At 29.8% G+C, this 25,976-nt stretch overlaps 2 protein-coding genes across 2 annotated transcripts; one reads left to right on the top strand and one right to left on the bottom strand.

Moving 5' to 3' along the window:
* Positions 1-4,527: 4,527 nt before the first annotated feature.
* On the bottom strand, positions 4,528-11,735 carry LOC130893802 (signal recognition particle receptor subunit alpha homolog). The gene is made up of 8 exons (XM_057800192.1): positions 11,526-11,735; positions 10,691-11,090; positions 8,889-9,009; positions 8,685-8,832; positions 8,192-8,629; positions 7,838-8,140; positions 6,162-6,371; positions 4,528-5,293 (listed from the first exon to the last, which is right to left on the bottom strand). The coding sequence occupies exons 1-8, from the start codon at positions 11,640-11,642 to the stop codon at positions 5,168-5,170; spliced, it is 1,863 nt and encodes a 620-aa protein (XP_057656175.1). The 5' UTR covers positions 11,643-11,735; the 3' UTR covers positions 4,528-5,167.
* Positions 11,736-12,438: 703 nt separating this feature from the next.
* Positions 12,439-23,076, top strand: LOC130893995 (acyl-CoA:lysophosphatidylglycerol acyltransferase 1-like). The gene is made up of 6 exons (XM_057800475.1): positions 12,439-12,593; positions 12,718-12,913; positions 17,593-17,801; positions 17,853-18,067; positions 19,383-19,647; positions 19,778-23,076. The coding sequence occupies exons 2-6, from the start codon at positions 12,891-12,893 to the stop codon at positions 20,185-20,187; spliced, it is 1,122 nt and encodes a 373-aa protein (XP_057656458.1). The 5' UTR covers positions 12,439-12,593; positions 12,718-12,890; the 3' UTR covers positions 20,188-23,076.
* The last annotated feature ends 2,900 nt before the right edge of the window (positions 23,077-25,976 follow it).

The following is a 25,976-nucleotide window of genomic DNA, read 5'->3' as shown; positions in this document are numbered from 1 at the left end:
TTCTGATCACTTAAGTAAATACTAGAATACGTTTTTCTAGATCTAGTCATATATGTTTATATAGTTTTTTATGCCTATTCTTTCATAATAAGTGCGTCTATCACTTTTTATTCCTCTCTGTACAAACATCTATTACTTGACTACAATATTTGAATGCAAGTCACACATAACAGTATCAGTTTTTAACTGCACCCAACAACTTAGTGGAGTAGCAGTCATTGATGACAGTTTTTGTTGTTCTGCTTATTTTGTTGATTTCTAGCGTTACATAAGATCAACTGGGCACGCTGCTGAGGCGTGATCCAGGTCAATGACATCTTGAGACGGTTACGAACTAACAAAGACCTGGACAAGGAAGAATAATAATCAAAATCGCAAATGGTTTTCTTCTATCCGTGAACTACCGCTGGCAAAGTTTTTTGCAATTTGGGCAACCTTGTATAGAGCAATGTTAATATGAAGAAATAAAATGAATATTCTACTCTACTACCTTTCCTTATTAAACGTCTCTATAAATTTAACGAGTTTGATCTGATAAAAATAAAACTGTTTGAGAATCAAGACTTTCGCGAACTACTTTTCGGTTCCAGGTGTTAAAGTAGTCAGTCTATTCTTGTCCAACGCTATTCTCGGTTCCTACTATTCCCTCTCACACAGGAAATATGCAAATTTAGTAAATCCGACATCTGACCCCAGAGAAGACCTTAACTTTTTGTTTTGTATAGATTTTCTTTAACTGAACTGAATTGCCGACCAGAATAGAAGCAAAAACTTTTTTTAAAAGAAACTTTAACACTGTTTTTTGAACTGGATGAGCAATTGCTTGGCAGTACACAAGTGATCAGTCTATCCCATAAATACCCAATAAGATTAAAGTCCGGACTACACACCAGTCAATCCATAGCGGCAATTCCGACATCCTGTAAATACTAACGTACGAAACCTGCATTATGTGGATCGGTATTTCCTGCAGTAGGATGAAGATGTCGCTTATGGAACTGCCGTAAAATATCTTCTATGTATCGGTTTACGTTAATCCCGCCGATCTACCGCCAGTTTCAATATAAACCAATTCGATTTTCGCTTCTATTGAAATTCCGACTCAAACTATCCAGGAATTTCGTCCAAAAGCTACGTTTTCATTTGTACAACACTGCGCGAATTTTTCTGTAGACTCGGCCTCTTTTACCTCTACCATTCCTGCGTACTCTGATTTCGCCTGAATAAAAAACGAAACCTCATTGTTTGTTAGTTCAATTACAGTGGTGTCTGGCAAATAGTGTCTGCTTGGTGAGCTAGGGTTAATTTGAGTCCAGTAGCTGGATTTTTGACTCAGTTTTAGCTGCCTTAAGTCTTCTTCTTCTTTATTTTATATCATCCTGCAGCCAAGAGAAGAAAATTTCGTTTCCAGTTTTTTTGCCAGAAACTGCGATTGCACGGATGTCGCCTGAGTCAATTTTTTTGCTCGCGAGTGTATAATAATTTATTTTGTAAACTAGAACTTATACATACGAAACTTATACGTAATACTTTGAAAGGAAGTGAACTAATATGTTGTTTTTATATTATCAATAATGTTTATGTTTGCAAACTTCTATTATTGATAATTGAAGAATGTTAATACCAATTAGTACCATTAAAAAATATATAATATGTTAGTGTTTTGATAAATTATAAGTGTTAAAATATGATATGAATAAACTTTGATAAATCTAATATTGTGTTATGTTATGTTCAATACTACTTGGTTCGAACCGTGTCAGACATAAAAACAAATTCTTTGGATGTATCAGCTTCCAAAACATATTCCTATAAAATTTTATTGCAATGTTGCCAGTAGTTGCGTGAACATCGTAAAAAATGTTTATATTTTTTTTAACGAATTTTATCTTGTATATTGGAGGCGTTACGAAATTTTTTTACTGAGCAAATCACAAATATTTTTCAGTTTTATATCTATCCTAGACTTATTTTGACACGCCCTGTATAATATTCCAAAGAGTAAATTGTTTCACAATTTAGATTTATATCCGGCCCTCAAATGGAGTTAGACGAGGGATTCCAAATACACCCAAAACGTTCGATTTAGCGGATTATCGAGCGATAGATTCGATGTTTCAGCAGAAATTGACTGGTAATTAACTTATCCTGTCTGAACCGAAATCAATCGGCAGACGTGAACCTCGACTTGCCACTTAAAATGAAAAAGAACGGTTTTGAGTACACATCGAATACGACAAGAGTGTCCTTGAACAGATATTTAGTCCACGATTTCGTAATTTATTTCTTAATATCCTGATTTAGGTTAAATTCGTCATTATAAAAGTTTCTTGTTCATAAAATGATTAAATTATATTTTTAAACATTAAGGAAGTCATTTCGAGCAGAAGGCGACACTTTTTTTGTAACATTCATCATGTACTTGAGGAATATTCAATTCATTACCGAACTTATTGAAGGAGGAGGGACCGGAGATGGTTGGCGCGTTTGCCACATTGAAGCTTTTTAAATTCTTTTATTGACAAATGTAGGAAAATACCGTTTCGTTTGTTTATTGTTTAATCAATTTTTTTTATATATATTTTATTAAAACTATATTTTATACTAGTAATTATATTTATTAGTAGGTACTTGCATTATCAGGTTTACAAGCTACCATGTTTTTTTCACTGTCCTCTCTTCTTCTTTTTCAATCTTTTGACAGGACGAAAGCTAAAGAACTAAAAATGCACATAACTTGAAACTATGGAACAAATACCTTGAGGGTTTTAATCTAATGTAAGATTAAAATATAGTAAAAAATGCAATTAAACATCTGAAAAAGGGAAAATCACCGGGACAAGAGGGGTAAACGATTAAACTACTTAAAAATTGAACTGCAAAACTGTATTCTTCGCTGGCTTATCAGTTTACTAAAAGCTCCAGCGATGAAAATATACCAGAAGAGTTAGGTTAGGTTTAGAAGAGTAGAAAATGGCCTTTATAACATCGATACCCAAGAAAGGCAACAATTAGACTGTAACAGTTATAGAGGCTCATCTGTAACTAATACCATAAGTAGAATTTATGGAAGAATAATAAAATATCTTATAGAAACGGAATAAAAGCACTAAGAACGTGGCTTTCGGGCGGGAATATCTTGCACGGATAATGTTTTCTGCCTAAAAAACAAATCATAGAGAGGAAACTAGAAAGAAATAGGACAACACATCTATTATTCATTAACTTACAAAAAGTTTACGATAACGTACCCATTACGAAATTAGAAGAAGTACTCCAAGAAACAGCTTGTAAAAGCCATTCAGAATCTATACAGGGTATCCCACGATGAATTGAAACTATCTGTATATGGCAAAATACTTATAGTAAAATCAGTTCTACAGGAAGTCGACTGTAACTTTGTTATTTTAAATGGAACACCCTGTATATTAATACATTTTTGAAATCTACGTAAAATTTTAGTATACTTTTGTACAAAAACTTTTTTTCGAAAAATGCATACTTTTTGAATTATTAATTTTTTTATAAACCCTTGACCATTGCAAACCCTTATAAATTATTTTTTTACGATGATACCATTATAGATATGAAAATGGTTTCTGTGCCGTTGCATTTAGCAAGGTCAGACGTATGGAATCTATGTTGAAAATTTTTTTCATTTTATACAGGGTGCGTATAAAAAATGTTCAAAGTTTAATTTCATCAAATTTCTTTATTTTTTTTATTAGAACCGGTTTTTTCTATTTTAATGCGTTCAAGGGTAAAAAATAAGGCAAATTCATGTATACTTTCCTACCTACCTACCTAAACCTTACCGTTATGCAGATATTAAATGTTTTCTGTAAATTTTTGGAAATGCAGGTGTGGTCTAAATTTTATTTATTCATTATTAAATTAAGAACGAGCCATTTTAACGATTTTCGAAAGTATCAACAATTGACTGTCATTTATTACAAAGCCTACTAAAAGTATACATAAAAAACTAAAACTTGTTAAAAAATACAATAATAATTTAAAACCTCAAATATCTCGGAAACGACTAAAAGTTGGAATAGAATTAGTAAATACAATTTTATTTGATTTTTTATACAGATCTTAACAAGATAAAGAAAAATACTTTTTTATTTCTTCTAGTATTTCTGCAAGTACACAATAAGCTCTAGAGTCTTCAGCTACCTAAAAAGCTTTCAGTAAATAATATTTGGTAATTTTGGAGCAGGACGTAGTTTTACAGATGTCCAAATATTGAAGCAGTTTCCAAAAGCAGCAGAAATAAAACTGCAACAAAGAGGTTGTAAAAAAGGAGGTCCGAAATCTTGACAGGTTTGTATAAAATTTTATTTCATTCAATTTGTGATATCATCATTTAATTATTTTATAATTTCATCTTTTGGTTAACTTTCAACTTTCCTTGCGAATAATTAACTGGTGATCTACCATTATGTCACGTTTTATTTTCCCTTCCATTACCATATTTATGCTATATATACTTCCAAAGGGTTGAATAAGGAAACAATGAAAAGCAAATTTGGGAAAACAATTTTTTTATTCTTTAAACCGAAAATATTTGTTTATTACAAAAATATCACCACATTATATACAATGAGCATGATTTGATAAACAATTAAAAAAAAAACATTAAAAAATACATCTAACAAAAACATCCGAATTAAGTTTTAAAAATGGAATTTTCAACAATAAATTTTTTATTTTTTAAAAAATTTAATCAATACATTAGAGTAATTAATATTTCAATAATTGATTTTTATATATTGAGTAATAAGGGATAAAAACATTAAGTAATAATAATAAAAAATAGAAAAAGAAAAAACTCACAAAACTAACTAAGTTTTCGACCAATAATCGGTTTGAAATGAGAAAATGTATAAATTTAAATTGAAATATTACTCTAATTAAAAATTACTATGAATTAGTTAGTTAAAACTTTAAATATACAATTTATTTTCAAAAATTTTTGAAATTAACTACGACTAAAAATAATAAGAAAATAAATAATAATAGTTTTAAAAAATGCACTAGCTGAACAAGAACGAAACCTAAAGACGATCACCATTTCAACGTATTAAAAATGCCACAATTTTATGAATTAAAAAAAAATATATACTTATATTCCAATTTACGGTTATTAAGGCAACTTTTAAGATTTCTATTTCATGAGAGAATGTACTACAGTATTAGCATTTAAGGCTTTCAAATCCGTATAAGTTTGTCCTGTTCCAACGAAAACTATTGGTTGTCCTGTTATGTAAGTCATCGATATTGCTGCCCCAACCTAAAAAACGACATCACCATCAATAATTAGTTTTTTGAAATTTTTATCATTATCATTTTTATCATTTTTATCATTTCTATTCTAAAAATGTTTTTTTTTTCAGTTGATTTCAAATTAGGTGTCGCGATAAATAGTCCAGGAGATGTACCCAAAATTTGATCAAAACCGATAGTAATGATTTTTGAGTAGTTTGTGAAAAATTTGAAAAAAATTGTCATACGCGCCAACTACCGTGGAAAACGGAGAAAACCATCGAAAAAAACACCAAAAAATTGATATTTCGTCAATAACTTGACGTATTTCCATAGAAAATTAGTGTTTTCCATAGTAAACTGGTGTTTTCCATAGGAAGTTATGTTATATTAGAGTCTCTAATAGAAAATAAGCGTTTTCCAATAGAAAAGTAACATTTTTCATACAAAGTTTTTTGTTCACAAAAAATGTTTTCAAGAGAAAATTCGTGTTTTTCATAGATAATTAGTGTTTTCCATTGAAAATTAGTGTTTTTCCATAGAAAATTAGTGTTTTCCATCGAGAATTAGTGTTTCTCCATAGAAAATTAGTGTTTTCCATAAAAAATTGGTGTCTTCCATAAAAAATTAGTGTTTTATTTGTTCTTAAGAGCCTAGATGAATCAAAAATATTCTTCTTCATCATTAAAAAGTACAGTACCTCTTGATTCGTAGTAGAATATATGATAGTTATTCGGAAACAGGTTACAAATTCACAATTAGTATAAGCGCAATGGAAACTAAGAACTGTGTACTTTGAAAGATCAATTCAAATTTTATGTTCCTCTTGTTATCAATAAAATGATTCGCCGTACTTTTTGATCACACTTTATATTAAACAATGATAATTCGATTACCTTGTCATCGATTGTATCAAATTTGGTCAACACAATTCCATCTATGATATGGGGATTTGTACTTGAAGAATAATCTGCTAATGCTTGATTGAATTTTACCAATTGATCTACGGCTTCATTTCCAACTAATGCTTCTCCAACAAAAAGTACTAGATCTGGTTCATTCACTTTAATTAATTTAGTTAATGCCCTCATCAAAGGTTCGTTATCCTAAAATTAGAACTACTTTAAACCACAGATGTATCGAAAATTTTCTTTTACGATATTATAAAAAATATGTATATAAATAGAAAAGTAATTGAATCTCCAACTAAGAAATCCAAAAATGTAAATATATGCAGACAAAAGAAATTTTTTTGTGAAAAACACTTGACTATTTGGAATAAAAATAACAATAGTGATAGAGACCTAATTGTACCTACTATTGATTGATTTCAAATCAGCTTTTGACAAGGTATTTACATAAAAATATGGAAAAGGACATATCTAGAAGTAAAATACACAAAATAACGTAAAAAGTTGGAAACACTAGTTTATATCACAATAAAATACAAAAATATACTTCTTAATATCTTAAAATAATTGATTTTAGATGAAAATTGATTAGTTTATAATTCTGTGTGAAATTCGAAGAACAAAAACTGAATTCGGACAAAGAACAAACTAAATTGAAGTAGATGCCAAACCCACATCCAACAACTGAAAATATTACAAGTATTGTATTAAAATATAACTCGACTTTTAGGGGAGGATGAAAAGTATGGGGAAGATGGGAGCCTTGAAACTTGATTGGATTTTACAAAAAGTTGATTTCCCTCCAAAGCAACCACCCAACTTTAATTTCATTGAGTGAGTGGAATCAAGTAAGAGATTGAATAATATACGAAACAAGTTCATTTATCCTGAAAAGTTCAAACTTTAGTAAAGAAAGTTAAATATTAAAAGATTATTTGAAAAACTGTTCAGATTTCAGGTTAGGTTAGGTTAGTTCTATAATTATGTGTAAAATTTGCAGTTTGTGTATGTAAATAAATGTTTATGAATAATTTTTCAAATGGGGAAAATTTTATATTTTTAAAAAATGGTCAAGAATCTGGGGGGCTGTAAAATACTTTAGAACTTAAGGAAGATGGGTACAAAAATTTCAACTCAGCTTGCACTTTAGGTAAGTTTGGTACAACGTTTTTAGTGAGTTATGAGACGAAGCAAAGTCGCATTCATTTATAAAAATCATTTTCAATTTAGTTTCTATATACTAGTACTGTGGGTACTCGGGGACCTGGTTGCTAATGGGGCGATGGCTGAAGTTTAAAAAATGATAATAAAGATAATAAATTAATTGAATACACCCACAACTAGCTTTTTTAACTTAAAAATTGACGCTAAAAATAAAATATTGAATTTTTTTTAACGATTCATATAAATACACCGTAGTGGTTAGTAACATAAGAGAAAGAGAGAGATTCGTTAGAAAATTTTTTAGGTAGCATAAGGCAAATTTATTATAGAAGGAAAGTTTCTTGGAGCTAATTTTTTTTTAAATTATAAAGTAAAAATGTACCAATAATTTCCAACCTCCCAAACAATATTTGAAACCACTTAAATACATTATTTTGAAACATATTTCTGTATCTACGTGGAATCTAACACAAAAAATTATTAAAATCAATATTTACCTGCATTCTACCAGCTGTATCGATTAATACAACATCAATTTTAGAATCTCTTGCGAATTTGATAGCTTCCATTGCGATACCAGCGGCGTCCTTTCCATATCCTTTTTCATACAACTGCACCATTTGTCTCCCACCGTGTTTTTCCGGCGGATGAAGGACATTCAGGTATTTCATGTGAGTTCGAAGTTGTTCCACTGCACCGGCTCTGAACGTATCACAAGCTGCTATTAGAACTCTCATGTTATTTTCAATTAACCAAAAACAAATTTTAGCAAGGTTAGTTGATTTACCTACACCGTTCACCTAGAAATTTATAAATTTAAAAATGATTAAAAAATGATTGTGGTATATTACCCCACAAAATGTTATCACATATGGTCGATTAGCTTTTTGTGCTTCTAGGCAATCTCTAAGGATATCTACCCTCCTTTTAGGACTCAAGATCTGTACCAAAGATTCCGTTAGGGTATTTTTTACGGTGGTAGCTACACTATCGAATGTACCCAATACTTTTCCTTCTAATTTAGTAGCAACTGAATCGCATAATTTCACAGCGATATCAGCGGCAACATTTTTGGATATTAGATGATCTTTCATTTTTTCCAACACCGGTTCCATATCGGATTTTGTAAGATTCTTTGATCCAACTAATCCTCTGAATATGGAAAACATTCCACCTTTACTGGTTTTATTTTGTGAGATTGGTACATTTTCTATTTCTTCTTCGTAATCTTCGTCTTCAGATGATTCAACTTCTAGATCTTTGATTACCCCTTTCATTTGACCAACCATCTAAAATCGAACATTCAGTTTATATAAACTATTGAGAAGAAGGATGTTTGGTTACCTCTACATCAGGAGTATAATTACTTCTGGCATCTTCAGGTCGATCTGTGGTTCTTTCCAATGTCTCCAAATCTTTGTTGGTTCCACCCAAATCCCAAATTCTCGGTTTCTTACCAGCTTTTTCCATTGGTGGACTTTTGGGACTTTTTCTAGAAAATATGAATAATTAAAAAACTTTAACCTGAGAAATATAACAAAAACTTACTTTACATCCGGCTTCTTCTTCTGCATTTTTTTAGCTAATTTAGCTCTGTTAGCTGCTAATGTGTCTTCATCAATCAAACCGTTCGTTTGAGGTTTTGGAGACGGGGGAGCCAATATTTTTTCTACAATACATGAATTACTTTTATCCAAATAAAAAGTGAAAAATTTTGTTTTGTGGGAAATTACAATATATATAATTATTGTAAATTGCTAAAAAGTAGAAAATCAAAGAAAGGAAACACAAACATTCTGAATACAAAACATAAGTATGCAAAATCTTGAGAGCACCATTGTAATAATCAAAAGCCTATTGGAAGGTAACTGAAAATAATAATTCATGACAAATATGGAGAATTTCAGCTTGGAACATAGAGCACCTTGTCCAGGTTTGTAACCCCTGGTAAACCACAGCATTTTTGTGGAGAAAATAGTGACCACTTTCACTAGCACAAAAGGCCAATATTCTTTACTTAAAGGATAACAGATAACTTGACCAGTTCAACAGCTATATGGCCGACGATAGGGAATAATAAGTCGAAGTACCCGCCCCCCAATTTACTCGCTTCCTATTAAATAAAGAACAGAAAATAAAAACAAAAATAATTCAAAAATTGAAAAAAAAAAGAAATATATGAATTAAAAAATACATCCCAAAACCTGGAAAGAATCATTTTTTAGGCGGGAGCTTTCCCTTTCTTCCTCTTTCTTCAAATCCCAGTAGGGTCGTTTTTTCTTTTGTCAGCAATCCCAATAGGGTCATTCGTTTTTTATTTTTTCAGCAATCACAAACAAATAACTACAACCCCAGCCCTGCAGAGGAGTAATTCCTATATCAGGGCCAATTCGAATAAACTCTCCTCTCCATAAAAAAATTCCTCTTTCCGCTCATAATAACCCAACAAATCTTTCTCTTTCTCCCTCTACTGTCTCTCTATGACTCCCTTGCCATTTCTGTAACCTGGTGAATCAGTTCACCAGTCAAATGGTCGAGGATAGGGAATAAAGCAGCTGCCACTGTACTCGCCACCCAACTACCTGCTCACCTAGTAAATAATGAACAAAAAAAAAACAAAACAACTTCAAACAACAAAAACACATGCCCAAATCCGAAGAGAGCCGTTTTTTTGTATAGAGCTTTTCTTTTTATTCTCTCTCCCTCTCGCTCTCTTTTTATTCCTAAGCCCATATAATCGGTATAATCCGTCGTTTTTTTTTCTTTTTTCAGCCAGGAGAAGTACAATTACAAATCAACCACCCAAACCAAGCCCTGTTGAGTAGCATTTCCTATATCAAGGCCAACTCCAATGCAGCCTCCTCACCATGAAAAATTTCCTCATCCCCCCCAAAATATACCCAACGAATCTCTCCCTCTCCTCTCTCTCACTCTCTTGTCCTTCCTGAACCAGTTCACCTGCCAAATTGTCGACAATAGGGTAAAAAGCAGCTGCAGCTTTTGAAACTACTGGCATCAATATATAGGATGCCAATCTTTCATCTAAGTCAGATTATTTACTTAAATATCTAGTACTGAAATGTCCTTTCAGCCACTTAAAGAAAATCTGCATGAGAGCTTCTTTTTCCCATGAATTGAAATGATTGCCAGGGATTATCATTTTACATTTAGCAAATTTACTAATAATTTACTTTTTTACAAATATAATAAAGTAGATATGAAAAGAATAGAATTTTCATTAGTCCAAGTACAAATCACATCCATAGAAAACATGTTTAGGTTCAAGTAAATTATAAATACCAGTTATCATTGATAAGAAATGTATTGCATAAATATTTTCGTATATTTACCTTCACTGAAATTCACTTCTTTCTTTTTACTAGGTTTCTGTGGCTTCTCCTCTCCTTTTCTTTCTATCATTGAAGATACAGTCTTTTTAGATTTAACAGACTCCTCAAAAGTCCTCATTTGTTTAGGTTGCTTCAACTGAATTTTACCCCAATTTTCTGCGGATCTAAGTGTCATATTGTAAATATCCATAAAATTGAAATCTTGAAAGTACAGCTTCTCGGTAAGTTCATTTTTGTACTTGTCTCTAAATTCTAGGTGAATATCGTTTAAAAATTTGTCAACATAGGACAGCTGTAATATCTTTTGATAGGCTACTACGAATACCAAATCAAATTCATTATCTAATTTGTATTGCAATTGTAATCCATTATGATCGAACAAGTTGACACCTGTTCTTTCCTAAAATATATATTTTCATAGCTATAAGCAAATATTTACAATAAATTAAGTAAAATATACAGCAATAGCTTGAAATGTATTCTAAATGTATGCATAGGACTTATTATAACTCAATACTAAATATTGAACTCACAAATCAATATTTTTAATTATTTCCGCTTTCAATAACATCAAAGTTTTATCATTTTGACGATCACAAAATAACAATTTTTAATATATAATGTATCGTTTTTAAATTACAAATATTTTAATAGGCATCTACTAAATATACAATTATTATAATTTGTTTTGAAATTATAATAAAGATTCTAGGAAATAATGTACGCGAAAATAAAATTCAAAATAATCCAAAATATTTTATTCCTTATTTGAAAGACATATGGTATATTAAAATTTGGACAATAACATATTTTGTATGAAATATTGGATAATTACCTGTAAAATCACATTTTTGATTAAAGCATTCACAGAAGGAGTGAAAATTTGATTTGTACTTTGAAAACACCATAATACTATGCCACCTTTACTAAAAATAGTAAATAAATCCAACATCTTTACTATATTTTGGACAAATAGATCTTTTGAAAAACACGTCGTCACCCCGTGCTTAGCACGTCACTGTTATAGACTGTCATCAATGATAAATGTCAATTTCATCAATCATCTTATAGAGCCAAGATATGTTCGGAATCCACTCACCCAACTTGTGTTCCATGATACAATTTTATTTTTTTTATAATTGATCAAATTTTTTTCAATCAAATAGTATGTCATGTTACCGTGATTATTTCAAAAAAATGAGGTGTATAAAAGATATTTCTAATATAGTTTAAAAATAACTATAATTCTGACACTATTCAAGAAACCAAATTATATTGATTCATTTATTCCATAGCCATAATTGCATTTGATTTTGAAGGTAGATTTTTTAATACCATTTACTTATTGATTATTTTTGTATGGAACTAATAATAATCTAAAAATTTTCATTACCCACGGAGACTTCAAATATATTTACTAGTTCATCCATTATGAGTGCTGCCACAGAATTATATGTGGTATCACAGAATTAATACCAATATAATTCTGTGGCGTTCTAAAAATAGAATAAATCTTGAGTTGCAATTGATTGTGCAGAACTATTCTTTTGTTTCTATTGTATCCATGAGAATCTATCTCATTATTTGACGCAGTATAGGATATTATAAGTACTTTTGAAGCATTGCTTAGGTGCCCCACCAAATATTTCACTATCACCAAAGAGGATATTTTGATTTTACTTCAATGTCAATTAGTTAACCACTCCGCTAAAAAATTCAATGACTTTTTCCTTTGACATTTGACATTTTATATAAAAGACACTTGACAGAATTTAGTTGTTATCATATTTTAGGATTAACTTTTTCAAGTCAAATTAAGTGATTGTATTAACCGGGTACATTAGTTTTAAGTATTTGTGTATAAGAGTGATGTAAAATTTTATGATACATTTTCTAACGTGTGGTACGTGATAGTTTGTATTCATTAACATCACAGTTATTTGTTAAATGATTGATAACATACCTAGTTGTTACTCTCAAGGATATCATTTCATTCAAATATTCTGATGTAGTATTCCACTTTTCAGTTCCAAATTATATCTAATTAAGATAAGAGACACATATTTATATAATATTATCGATTATTTTGAGGAACGATGTCAAAAGTCAGGTTATAATTTGTTGAAAAACTTTTATTTATGCTCTGGTGACGTAATTATTAAGGAATGAACTTTAGTAAAAAGTGAAAAATTAATATAAAATGGATGTTCGAAATTCAATTAGGTAAGTCCACTTTTATTTTTGTTTGTATATAAATAATTTGTAAAATAAATAAACATTATATGGACGTAATTATTATTAATTATGCAATAAAAAAATGTTATATACCACTACAATTGGTTAAATTAGTTAAAATTGTTAATAATTCACATATAAGGTCCGTTTAACAAACAATGGACTCCTAAAAATAGATTTGTTAGTACACCAATCTAATGTCATTTAGACAATGTTCAATAAGTTTATTATATCAAAATATATCAAATGTTATAACGCACTATAAAGGCTTAAGAGCGTAAAAATAAGTTAATTAAGAAAAAAATCTACAATTCAGCTATTGATTCTCGTAAGTATATAGTCAAAAATTCAATTCACTATCGCTGATATACATTACAAATTCAACGATTGTTGTCTATGGTTTCAAATGGATAGTTAAGATGGAACTTCACTTCAGTCTCTTAAGAAGATAACTTGGTTATCAAAACACGCGTTAAACGGTGTAATTGTGAGTGGTGGTGTAAACAGCGTATTCAGTATGAATATCACTAACAGTTCCAGAAATTCCAACTTGATTATACTGTTTGTTTTGCAGTTTAAAACTTATGAACAAATTTCAACGAATGGTGGGATAAAAGCAGATAACTTCTTGCTCAACTTCACCACTTCATCAAAAATGTGAATTCCTCAGGGGTGGATTTTATGAAATAAAAAAGGCTGATATAATTTTGTATTACATTCTAAGAGGGGGGTCCAAAGGATTTAATCATGGGTGTACTTTTACTGGAGTTGCAAATTGGAACACACTTTTCTAAACAAATAGAAAAAAGACATTTTTCCATAATGATTTTTATATGATTTGTATAATGTATAGGCTATATTTGATCAAACAATTTAGCTATCAATAATTAGTCATTTCCAGTGCAATTAAAATTATAAAATGTTATCATAGTTTAAATTGGGCGAAAAAAGTAGAGATAAAAGTGATAAAAATCCATCTGTTGGCTCATTCATTCCAAAACAACATATATTGAAACCTTTATGAACTAATAAAAAAGAAAAAAAAATTCTGCAGTATAGATAATTGAGAAATTTCATGAAATTTTTCTAATAAAAACTCATGCATGTGAAACTATTAGTTAATTATCATTTTTAGAAAGTTACACTGGTCAACAAAATTTAAAAATTTTTTGTCACATGAAAACTTATACCAAATTTTGAATGTACTATGGCTACCAAACAACAAGTCTCTTTGTGATATCAAGACATATATACAATAAATAACTCGTGATTTTGATGAGAGCCTCCAACAGTAATCTGTTGGACTTTTTTTCTCTTGATAACGTTTTTCTATTAAGGAAATGTTCTGATGGCCTTGTTTGTCACTCCAGCACCCAAATTCTCGAGGAAGAAATCCAAATGAAGGTGCAGGATATGTATTTTCAAAGAATATCACATCCCAAAGCTCATTAATTAAGTCTTTGTAATTTTCCACTCCATGGTTTCTTAGGAAGTTCTAGATAACATTCACAAAATATTTTCAGGCGACTTTTTCCAAATCATGCAGCTTTTCTTTGAAGTTTGTATCCTTCATTAGCTCCCGTATTTGTTAACCAATAAATACTCCTTCAATTTTTGCCTCTCTGAGTTTGTCTTTTAAGTATAAGTATCCAGTAAGTAATCTAAGCTTGGGTCATACTTCCTTTGTGTAATGACTTTTTCTATAAATATTTTGTGAAATGTAGGCCAAGCAAATGAGCAATGACTTTAAAATCTCCACAATTTTTCCAAATATTTTCACTGTATTCAATATTTTCAAAAAGGAACTTCATTTTCTTGTAAATTTATCACTACAGGAATGTTTTTACAAAAGACTAAATCATCTGTATGGTTTCATTTGATTGAAACAAAAAAATTTTTTTTCTTGCCAGGAGAAAGTAAATTCCAGTCGTTTCATCTAGGCACCAAAAATTCAACTTGTTGTTTAGACAAATTCAAATTATGTACTAAATCGTTTAAAGTTTAAATTTGTCTGTTGGTCGATAATGACGTTTTGCCACTGAACAGTATGTTTGGACGCCTTTTGTTTGAATCAATCACTTATGTAATCTTTTGGTTCCGTTCAAATTATCGTTATACTAAAAGGCAGATTCTTGTCTCACAGACGTTATACAACATAGAACCTAAGATTTATCTTGGTGGTGTACAGGATAACGAAAGGAAAGACTAAATATCACTTTTAAATTAAAGGTGGAAATTTTTGATGCTGAGATGTAAAAAAGATGTTAATTCACATAACAAAAACTACGTGGGTTATTAGAATACTTTATTTACAATGTAAACCTAACTTAGTTAAATGCAATCGTTATACAGTCACCTAAATTAAGTTATTTAATCAAAAACACGTAAGATGAGGTCAGAAAAGAATAAATAGCTATCATAAAAAAACTGGTCGTGACTGAAACAAAATAATAATTTTTTTTTAAATAAGAATATATAAAAATCATCACAAAGTTCCTGTGACATAAATAGTGTTTACCAGTGTAATCAATATTCTAAATACTTCAAATAATTGCTGGACATTAATCTTAAATTTTTCAATAAACTAGGCAATTGTTATTCCATAAAACGTACTGAATTCCTTACAAACCTGAAGATAGAAAAAATGTTTACATTTTAAATTGTTGTTACTCATGGTCAATGAGAATTTTTGTAATTGTTTCATCTGAAAATTGTGGTTTTTGAAGTACAGATATAAATGAATAAAACTGTTCTTTTTAGTGATCATAATAATGTTTTGATTCCATTAACTAACAGTTGTAGTGTTAGGTTGATAAACTTTATTATTATGTTAATCTTTGTTATATCGACCTTTTCCATGACACCATTAAAAGTCGCCGAAGGTCAATTTTGAGTACTAGATAATGTCGAAAAGTTCATTCTGTTTTTATAATTCAGTATTTACATACAATCAGTAAGTATAAGATTTTAAAAATAAGTTTTAACTTTGATACGACTTTTCTTTTATTCACATCACTCAATAAGTCGTTTGATTAACTAAGAAAACACATTTTTTTGCCTAAAATCGATTTTATCCATCAATTTAATCTCCTTCAAGAACAATACAATCATTCGAATTCATCTTTAACTTCTTGATGCCATGCTTGTAGAAAGATTTGTCTCTTTCCTTAAAATAGGCTTCAGTTTCCGCAATTGCTTCTTCATTTGAGCTGAACTTCTTACCAAGCATTTTTTTGAGATCAGCGAATAGTCAATAGGCACTGGGGGCCAGATCTGGACTATACATTGGATGAGGAAGCAATTCGAAGTGTAACTCGTTCAATTTAACCATCGTTGTCTTGGTAAAATAGTGATTTTTTCTTTGAAATATGAGGCCGTTTTTTTGAATTTTGCATTCAAACGAACCAACAAATCTATATAGTATTCGCTATTGATTGTTTCCCTTTTGGAAATAGTCTATACATATCCCTAAGTATTGAAGTCATAACCTTCCTAGCTGACTGTTATGCCTTTGGACGGTTCGGATGTGATTCACCGGCTGCAGTGCACTCAAATGATGATTGTTTTGATTCCGGAGTGAAGTGAGGAATCCATGTTTCATCCATTGTCACATATCGACACAAAAAATCTGATTCATTACGTGTAAACGTGGCCAAACAATGCTCTGAATCATCAACACTTTGTTGTTTTTGATCATGAGTAAACGCGACACCCACTTTGAAAAAAGCTTTCTCATGGTCAAAATTCATGCATAATTGTAAAAACACTGCCTTCTAATATCTTTACGGCCTCAGCTACCTCACGCAAATCCAATTTACGATTAGTTGTAATCAATTTGTGGACTTTTTTTATGTTTTCTGAAGTAACCATCTCAATTGGACGACCAGAACGTTCACCATCATAGGTGTCTGTACGACCACGTTTAAATTCAGCAAACAAATAACCAATGCTGAACTTGTACAGTATTTTTTTTTTTTCATCAAGAAGCAATTATAAATTAACATATGAAATTGTTTTGAATCGATTGCTTTGAAAATAACAAAAATATCTTCACTTAAATGGCTGTCACTTTTTTCTGACTAATTAAAATGTCATGAAACTTCACACATAGTTTTTTGAAAGCTGGTACACCATAAACGTCAAATGGATTCGACAATAGCAGCGCCATCTGTGAGTCAATCACACGACTTATTGAGTGATGTTGTATGTCTGAAGATAATAATTTGATTATCAAAACGTCCTCTAAGCAGTGTAACTAGATTTTAATATATAATTCATTTCAACCTAGTTTACTTAATGACTATTTTCGAAAATATCATTTAATGTAAAGTAAGAAATTATGCTTTGGTCAAAGTTTAAAATGAAGATTTTAGAATATAGCTTCAGATAAAAGGGTGGGTTTTCGTTTAAAAAACTTATTTTCATAATAAATATGAAATTTATTAATTGCAACTTTGAAAGGCAAAGTTTTAAAGTGTGGAAGAAGTACTAGATGGAAGAATGACTGATATGATAAGCTGAATTTAAATTCATTCATTATTCATGATCGGAGAGACCTATGTCGATTCAAATTTGTCGAAATATTTTGAACTTTATACATAAATTTTTTAAAAACTGTAAATTTCAATTATATAGAGAATATGTATGATTTCTTCTTCGATTTCCAGAGACTGGTATAAAATACCAAAAGGTATACTAAGGCTGTGCTTTATTTTAATAAATAATTTATATTCAATACCAACGTATGTGATGTGGATGTTCCTCTTGTTACCACTCAGAAAAGTTAACCCAGAGGTTTATTGGAAGATCGAAGGATATTTTTTCCATTGGCTTTTAGCCATGGTTTCATTATGGAGTTATTCGGCAGGTTATAACAGTAAGTTGAAATATTTGAAGATTTTGGAGATTTTTATTCAGAAATTTCCAGTTGTGGAATTAGGAGATGATCTTACGGAATGTTTAGATGATCGGACACTTGTAATAGCAAATCATCAATCTACAGCTGATGTGCCTTTATTATTTGCTTGTTTCAATCCGAGGAAACAAATTATACCAAATATAATGTGGATCATGGACAGTGTCTTCAAATATACAAATTTTGGAGTTGTTAGTGTATTGCACAAGGATTTTTTTATTATGTCGGTGAGTGTTTGACCCTTTTGTATCATATTTGAATGCTCTGCAACTTTTTCGATATTAAAAGGGTTTTTATTGATTTTTAGTATAAATTTTAATTTTATAGGGCAATTATCAATTCTTACATTTTTCTTTGAGGCATAAATTCTGCAGAACCAGATGTTTTCAGTTGATCGTGGAACCAATAAAAGAAATCTTGAAATTTAAGTATCAATTCCATAGTATCTAATAGGTTTCAAATGATTAGTACTAATATTTTATTTAATAATAATAGTTATCAGAATCTATTTTTAAAAGCTAGTTTTTTACCCCATTTTTCCTCTTATGTGACATTAATGAGACTTCTTCAGTTGGAAACTCTGCTCTATTTTTTCCTCAAGTTTTCCAACCATTACCTTAGTTTATGTAGATAACATTGTCAAACCTTTTTTGCCGTTTTATAAGCTATTTTGTAGTCCCATGTGTCTTATGTAGCAAGATAAGACTTTTTCGAAGGGAAATGTTGCTCTATTTTTTCTGTGGGTTTTTCAACCATTACCATACTCTAACTATGTTTTATCTTCAGTTGTTGGTCTCTTATAATAACTGGAATTTATGTTACTAACAGTGCCAAACCTCTTCAACCGTTTTATGAGCTGGTTTGTAACCACATGTGCTCTTCTATTCAGTATGATGATACTTTTTCGGTGGTAAATGCTACTGTATTTTTTCTCTAGGCTTTCCAACCATTATATTGTTAATCTGCAGTTGTTGGTCTCTTCAAAATAACTGGAATTTATGTTACTAACAGTGCCAAACCTCTTCAGCCATTTTATGAGCTGGTTTGTAGCCCCATATGCTATCCTATTTAGTATGATGAGACTTCTTCGGTGGTAAATGCTACTGTAGTTTTTCTCTAGGTTTTCCAACCATTATGTAGTCATTTTTCAGTTGTTGGTGTCTTCAAATTATCTGGAATTTATATTAATAACATCAGCAAACCTCTTCTACTGTTTTATGAGCTGGTTTGTAGTCTCATGTGCTCTCCTATGTGGTTTATTGAGACTTTTTCAAGGGGGAGTGCACTTTATTTTTTCTCTCGATTTATATACAACTGGAATTTATGTAGATAATGCCAAATCTTTTTAAGACAGTTCCTTTGCTAATTTTGAAATTATTAGTTTCATTATAAGCTTTCCACTATTATCTTTGTTTATTTTTTAATTGATTTGAAATTTGTGAGCTTTGTAGGTTCTATTGGATAGATGATTAGGTTGATTCGCTACTTTTCATTGTTTAAACAACAATTTTCAGTAATCAAATTAATAAAAACAAATTTCAGGGTAAGGCAAAGCGTGAAAAATCTCTCCAAGAATTCAGAAAACATTTGTTGAATTATTACATCCCCCTTAAAAGGAAATGGTTGGTATTGTTTCCCGAAGGTGGATTTTTAAGGAAACGGAAAGCTATATCTCAACGATATGCCGAAAAAATGAATTTACCCAAATTTGAACATGTTACTTTACCAAGAGTTGGAGCTATGCAAGTTATAATGGATACTTTGAGTCAAAAGAGTGTCATAAATAATAATTCTAATTCTGAAAATAGTGAGTTCACAATTTATTTCCAAATTAATTTTATTTATTTTATATAAATAATTCAATACGTATATTATTTCAGAAATTGCTATGCAAATATGGGGTGGTTTTATAAAAATGTAATTGCATTTATTTTCAGGTGATAAAACAGAAATTCCAAAAATCGAATGGGTCCTCGATATAACGATCGCATATCCTAACGGTTGGCCTGTAGATCTGAGCCATATAGTATTTGGACATCGTGAAGCTTGTGAAACAATTATGTTCTACCGATTATACCCCTGCAAAGACCTACCTCAGGATTCAGAAAATCTTACTAAATGGGTGTTCGATAGGTGGTCGGAGAAAGAAAAAATGTTAGATTCCTACTATCGGACCGGTACATTTACTTGTGATTTTAATAGTAAGAAGTGTGTAGGTCCGCGTCGGGCTGTAGTACAAGATTATTTGAGATTTGCTATATTACACGTATTTTTTATAGCTTCAACTTATTTGCACGTACAGATGTTTGTGGCAGCTTACAACTATTACAATTATTTTGTTTATTAACATCCCCATATTTAGTATTTCACCAAATTCAAAAATTATATCGATTTTCGAGAAATAACAGAACTGAAAATATATTTTTTTATATACTAGGTGTATATTGAGTGTGATTTAATATTTGATGTACAATATCAACTAAAAATTTCTATGTATTCGAAGTTTTTCTTAGTGTACTGTCAAAAAAAAAATAATATTCTTGTGATATATTAATGGCATGAGGCTCATTTGACTTTGATGTTTCAAAGTAGTTCATTTATTTCTATAATTATGACGTTTACGAGTAGTTCATTCGACTCTATAAGTTTGGATGGCCCAAATTAGTACATTTATCGCTAGAAGCCAATCAACGTTGAAAGGAAGTTCATATGTACCCGTCATCAACATATCCTCGAAATTTAATTTTATTTTGCAATATTTTGGTTTTAATGTCGATTTTTCTTTTTCTGTATTTAAATTAATGAAATTTTTTTTCTTGTTTTCTCTGAAAATCAAAAATTTGACTGTAAAAAGAAATTTTTCTAACATTTCAATTGACCGTATAGTCTTTGGCGTTCCAAAGTAGTTAATTTGTGTCTAGAAGCCTATCAAAGCTGATGAGTAGTTCATTTGTACCCTGTTATCAGCATATCCTCGAAGGTCTTTTCAATATTTTGGTGTTGATAAGTTTTTCTTCAGTATCTAAATAAATAACATATTTTTTTGTCTATCTGGAAATCAAAACTTTGACTTGTAAACAGTATCTTTGACTTTTCAAAGTAGTTCATTTGTTTGTATAATTATCACTTTTAGTACTTCATTTGTTTGTTGTCTTGTAAACACTATCTTTGACGTTTAAAAGTAGTTCATTTGTACCCCATTATCCTTGAGGTTAATTTTAATTCAATTGTTTTGATTCTTTTGCTATCTTTCGATTTTGTTTTCGATTTTTTCCTTCAATTTTCAAATAAATTACATTTTTGTTTTTTTTTACTGAAAACTAAAACTCATAAACAGTAACTTTTCCAGTACTTACTTTTCCAGTACTTCATTTAATAATATAGTCATCGACGTTACAAAGTAGTTCAATTGTCTCTGGAAGCGTATCAACGTTGAATAGTAGTTCATTCTTACCCCGTCATCAGCATATCCTCGAAGTTCAATTTTATTTAAATTTTTTAAATTACTTTGCTATATTTGGTGTTTTTATCGGTTTTTTTCTCAACCAAAACTTTGACTTGCGTTTCAAAGCAGTTCATTTGTTACTATAATTATAACATTTACCAGTAGCCCATTCGACTCTATAAGCTCTAATGTTTCAAAGTACTTTGTTTGTTTATAGAAACCTATCAACGTTGGGGAGTAGTTCATTTGTAGTCCGTCATCAGCACTCACTTATCTTCAGTAAAGTTATTAATTCTAATTCAAAGTAGCCTGTATAATATCGAATTATAAATGTCGTAAAGTGTGTGATAAAATATCTTATGAACCTGTTGTAATTTACAAAAATTCTTATTTTTATTTAAGATCTTTTTTCAGTTTCTTTTCGTACTATAAAAAAAAACAGTTAACAATTTCTATCAAAATAAGGATTCGTTTAAAATTTAGTTTCAACTGATATCCTTCTGTACTTCGATTTTAAGTTCCGATAGTTATCTGGTAACATACTAAAGCTCAAATTTGCATTTTTGTAATTCTCTTGGAGAAAATTGAGTTGTAGTCCCCAAAAGTTACTTCTCAGCTCTTTATCGGCTCCTAGTAATCAAACTATGGGGAGTTCATTGTTTTTTTCTTATCATTACCCAAAAAATATATACAAATATTCTATGTGGACTGAAGTTAGGGTAATTAGAGAATATATTCTACAAAAAATTATATTTATACATAAATATTTATTCTCATGATTCAATTTTTCTATATTCTTAAAAAATGATGATATAATCATTTAAAATTAATAATTGTATTTTAAAAAAAGAGAAAATTGATAACGATTAGTTTATATTGTGAATATTTATTGTATGAGCCTTAAAGCATAAAGAAAAATGACATACATAAAAATAGACAGGGTAAAAAAGACATTGTACTTTGTACAAGAGAATGCAATAACTCTTTCGTTGTTATATAACTCTAGAAGAAGTTCAAAATATTGAATAGAATTGTAGTATTTGGAAAATATCCTGGGATTAATTTTACAAACATCAGTTTATTTTAAAAATTATTAAGGATGATATTTCAATTTTTATCATGAATTATTCCATGCCACAATTGAACGTTTTCTTAGCCACTCTAATTTCTTTTCAATAACTCTGATGGATGAATGTATAATAAACCAATAATACTCAGGTATCGATAAAAGAATCGTTACTTACATTTTTTATCATAAAATTTAAAACAAATTTTAAAAATAGTAATAAGTATTGGTATAAATATTATACATACAAAGGATTATACGCAGAAAGGCAGGTTTTGTAGTGATTCCTAACAATATTGAACAATTTCTGAGTGTAGCGATCAGATAAGAGTCTTTTCGAAGGTGCAGAGGTACCAATGATCGAATAAATTCGTGCTTTTCATTAAGAAAACATTCTAGATATCTTAGAAGAACTTCCCGAAAGAAGTATTTGTTTTGTGAAAAGAAAATTTAGATGCGATCCACAAGGTTATTGAAAGCAACTTATACATCCAACTGTGGAGGAAATTGTCGAAGAAGGTTCAGAATATGTACCAAGAAAAATTTTTCAATCATCTGGCGTCGAATTATGAGATATTTGCAAGAATTGAATGATATCTTTGTGAAAATGGAAGCTTCAAACCATTTTATGTGAGTTGTCGATTATCCGTAATCTGTAAATGGAAGAAAACATTCTAGATATCTTAGAACTTCCCGAAAGAAGTATTTGTTTTGTGAAAAGAGAATTTAGAAAGATGTGGTCCACAAAGTCATTGAAGAATATGATATAACATTACCAAAATCACTCTTTTAGCTTTATTTTAATGTCCTACCTTTTTCCCTAACATTTTCTATAAATTCTGCATTGTTGTCTGCAGTTATAAATTTTTTATGATCCATTTTCACATCTAACCACCATAATTGACCCCAGCCCTTACCTTATGGGCTTGTTTTCCGTCAAGTACATCAAAATGTAATTGAAATGTTGTTTATTACAGAAACTTGACCCTAAAGGGTCTAGACTATTTTGGATACTTATAAACATTTCAGGAACGATCTAAAAAGCTTCAAAATGTAATTGAGATGCTTTTTATCATATGAAAAGCTTCAAACTGAGTTTAGAGATTTTTAAATTGGTAAAAAATGATTTTAAATTATTCTAGATGGTTCTAACAGTTTGGATGATGATCTAAAAGGCAGCAAAATGTAATTGAATGTTGTTTATTACAAGCTTTAAACTGAGTTTGGAGAGTTTTAAATTGGTAAAAAATGATTTTAAATTATTCTAGATGGTTCTAACAGTTTAGATGATGATCTAAAAGGCAACAAAATGTAATTGAATGTTGTTTATTACAAGCTTTAAACTTAGTTTGGAGAGTTTTAAATTGGTAAAAAATGATTTTAAATTGTTCTAGATGGTTCTAACGATTTAGGTAATGATCTGAAAAGCAACAAAATGTAATGGAAATGTTGTTTATTACATGAAAACGAATCCGATCTATACAGAATATACCATGAACGTCTAAAAATTATCGAGAATTAACACGTAATACAGATTTAATATACTAAAACAGTGGCAGGGGAAAAATATGGTAGCTCCAATTTTTTTCATAGGTTTCTAATCAAATATAACAAAAAAACAATGATATTATAATTTTTTAATTATAAAAATTACCTTATTTAGACTAAGTTCGTCATTTTAATGTATATATCACAATTTTAGTTATTAATAATGTATAATTATAAATATTGGTTTCCTTTTTTTATATGCAATGATACAAATTTGATAGAAAAAAATTCATATCAACGTTGTAAAAGACACCGGCAAATTTAAAGCATCATCTCATACGTACATACTTGAAGTACTACTTTTTTATATAATTCACTCTATTTTTCATTGAATATCTATATAGGAAAATCTTTTATAGCATGCACGTAAGTGAAATAGTTCAACTCAATTTGGAGATGTTTTCCAAAGTTCTCTACAAGCTCTCTGATTATTTTTTTATCCAATTCCGCTATCAAATGTGACACTTTAAGTCACTACCCCACATTAGGTCACATTTTTCATAACTTATTTCATTATTTAAACCGACTATTAATTCATTGTTTCAATTCAACAGTATTTTAAGATTTATAAACATTGAAAACAATATTTTCTATGGGAATATGTTGTGATTATGGATAAGGTAATGGTGTATTTATAAAAAAAAACCAAATACGTTATCAATTGGTAGATTATTTTATTTTTCTTAAAGTTTCGGAGGTATGTCCTTACAATGTTAAGGATCGGAGAGAACTGAACTATCTACTTCCTAACCTCAATACATTTTTGGATTTTATTATCAATTGTATACATAAACCTATACCTGGTTTTATGATCTGTAGCTCAAAAATCTTTTTTTCTTTATTTTTAGTAGAAAACTTTATTTCCTAAATCATATTAAAATCAATATTATAAAAGTATACTAAAGTAAGAACACAAAAAAAATTTTTGAATAATATGTTTCTGTTTGCTGTTGAGCCCTTCCATATTTCAGAAAATAATTAATTTTATCCATTAGAGTCATTGCAGTAAGTAGTATCAACATATCCACCAACTACGATTGTTGTGTTTGTTGTATTAAGTTTTTCTATTGCTGTTTAAATTCTTATGACATCTGCGTCATTTTGAGTTTGTTTTGGGACACAAATAGGTATTTATATGACTCTTAGAGTTGCGATATCTCAGGAATGGTGAATTTTTGTAAAAAGATCTACAACTTTAGTTTCAGTTTTTTTGATAAAACTTACCGTTTTGGAGAAAAATTCAAAAAGCCTCAAATTTTGACCTTCGACCCCGAATAACTTTTGTAGCACACAAAGGATCGATAGGGATTTTTATTTGTAATGGTAAACACTAGCTCTCAACTAATATTTGTCTTTATGTCTAAATTGACCGGACTATATTATCATTGCGACCTAAGGAACAGATTGATTTAATAATAAATTATAAACATGAGTCGTGCTTTTTTAAATAGAAATATTTCATCTTCAACCTCCTTTATAAATGTTTGTACATTCTCCTTCGTCAAAATTTTCGATTTTTCTGCATGGTATCCTACTGACCGTCTCTTTAGCCAATCCAAAAGCATAGTGTTATCTACATTTTTGCTCACGGTGAGTTCAGATCTCAATATTGAATAAGTCCACAAAATCAACGCCTTTAATGTTTTTAAATTTGCAAAATAAGCAAGTTGTACCTTTTTGTTGATGTTCCTCAAATTTTTGATAGGCCAGGGCGTATCTACTTATTTTGAAAAATAGTTGTTTGCTTCGATAGTAACAATATTTCCAACACCATTTGATTCCGAATTAATATTTTATAGAGCTCGTTTTGGCAAATATTATACTTCTTGAACAATATCGCTCGTTTCATAACTAGTTACGTAAATAATTATTGTCTTACTTAATCATTGAAGGTTTCTTTTTCATGCACCACCTGTAAAATTTGTTATCTTGCCATTATCAAATTTTCATTTAATAGTAATTTATTCACATGAATATTCATGAAAGTTTCTTTTCCTTTAAATTTGCTAGTGTAGGTGTTTCGTTTTTTGAAGAAGCTGTTCTAATCGTATAGATTTTATTTCGATAAAGAGGCTGA

The sequence above is a fragment of the Diorhabda carinulata genome, chromosome 5, assembly GCF_026250575.1.
Source record: "Diorhabda carinulata isolate Delta chromosome 5, icDioCari1.1, whole genome shotgun sequence".
NCBI classification, from domain to species: Eukaryota; Metazoa; Arthropoda; class Insecta; order Coleoptera; family Chrysomelidae; genus Diorhabda; species Diorhabda carinulata.
The sequence above is the reverse complement of the archived record's forward strand: the minus strand, read 5'-3'. Positions and strand labels throughout refer to the sequence as shown.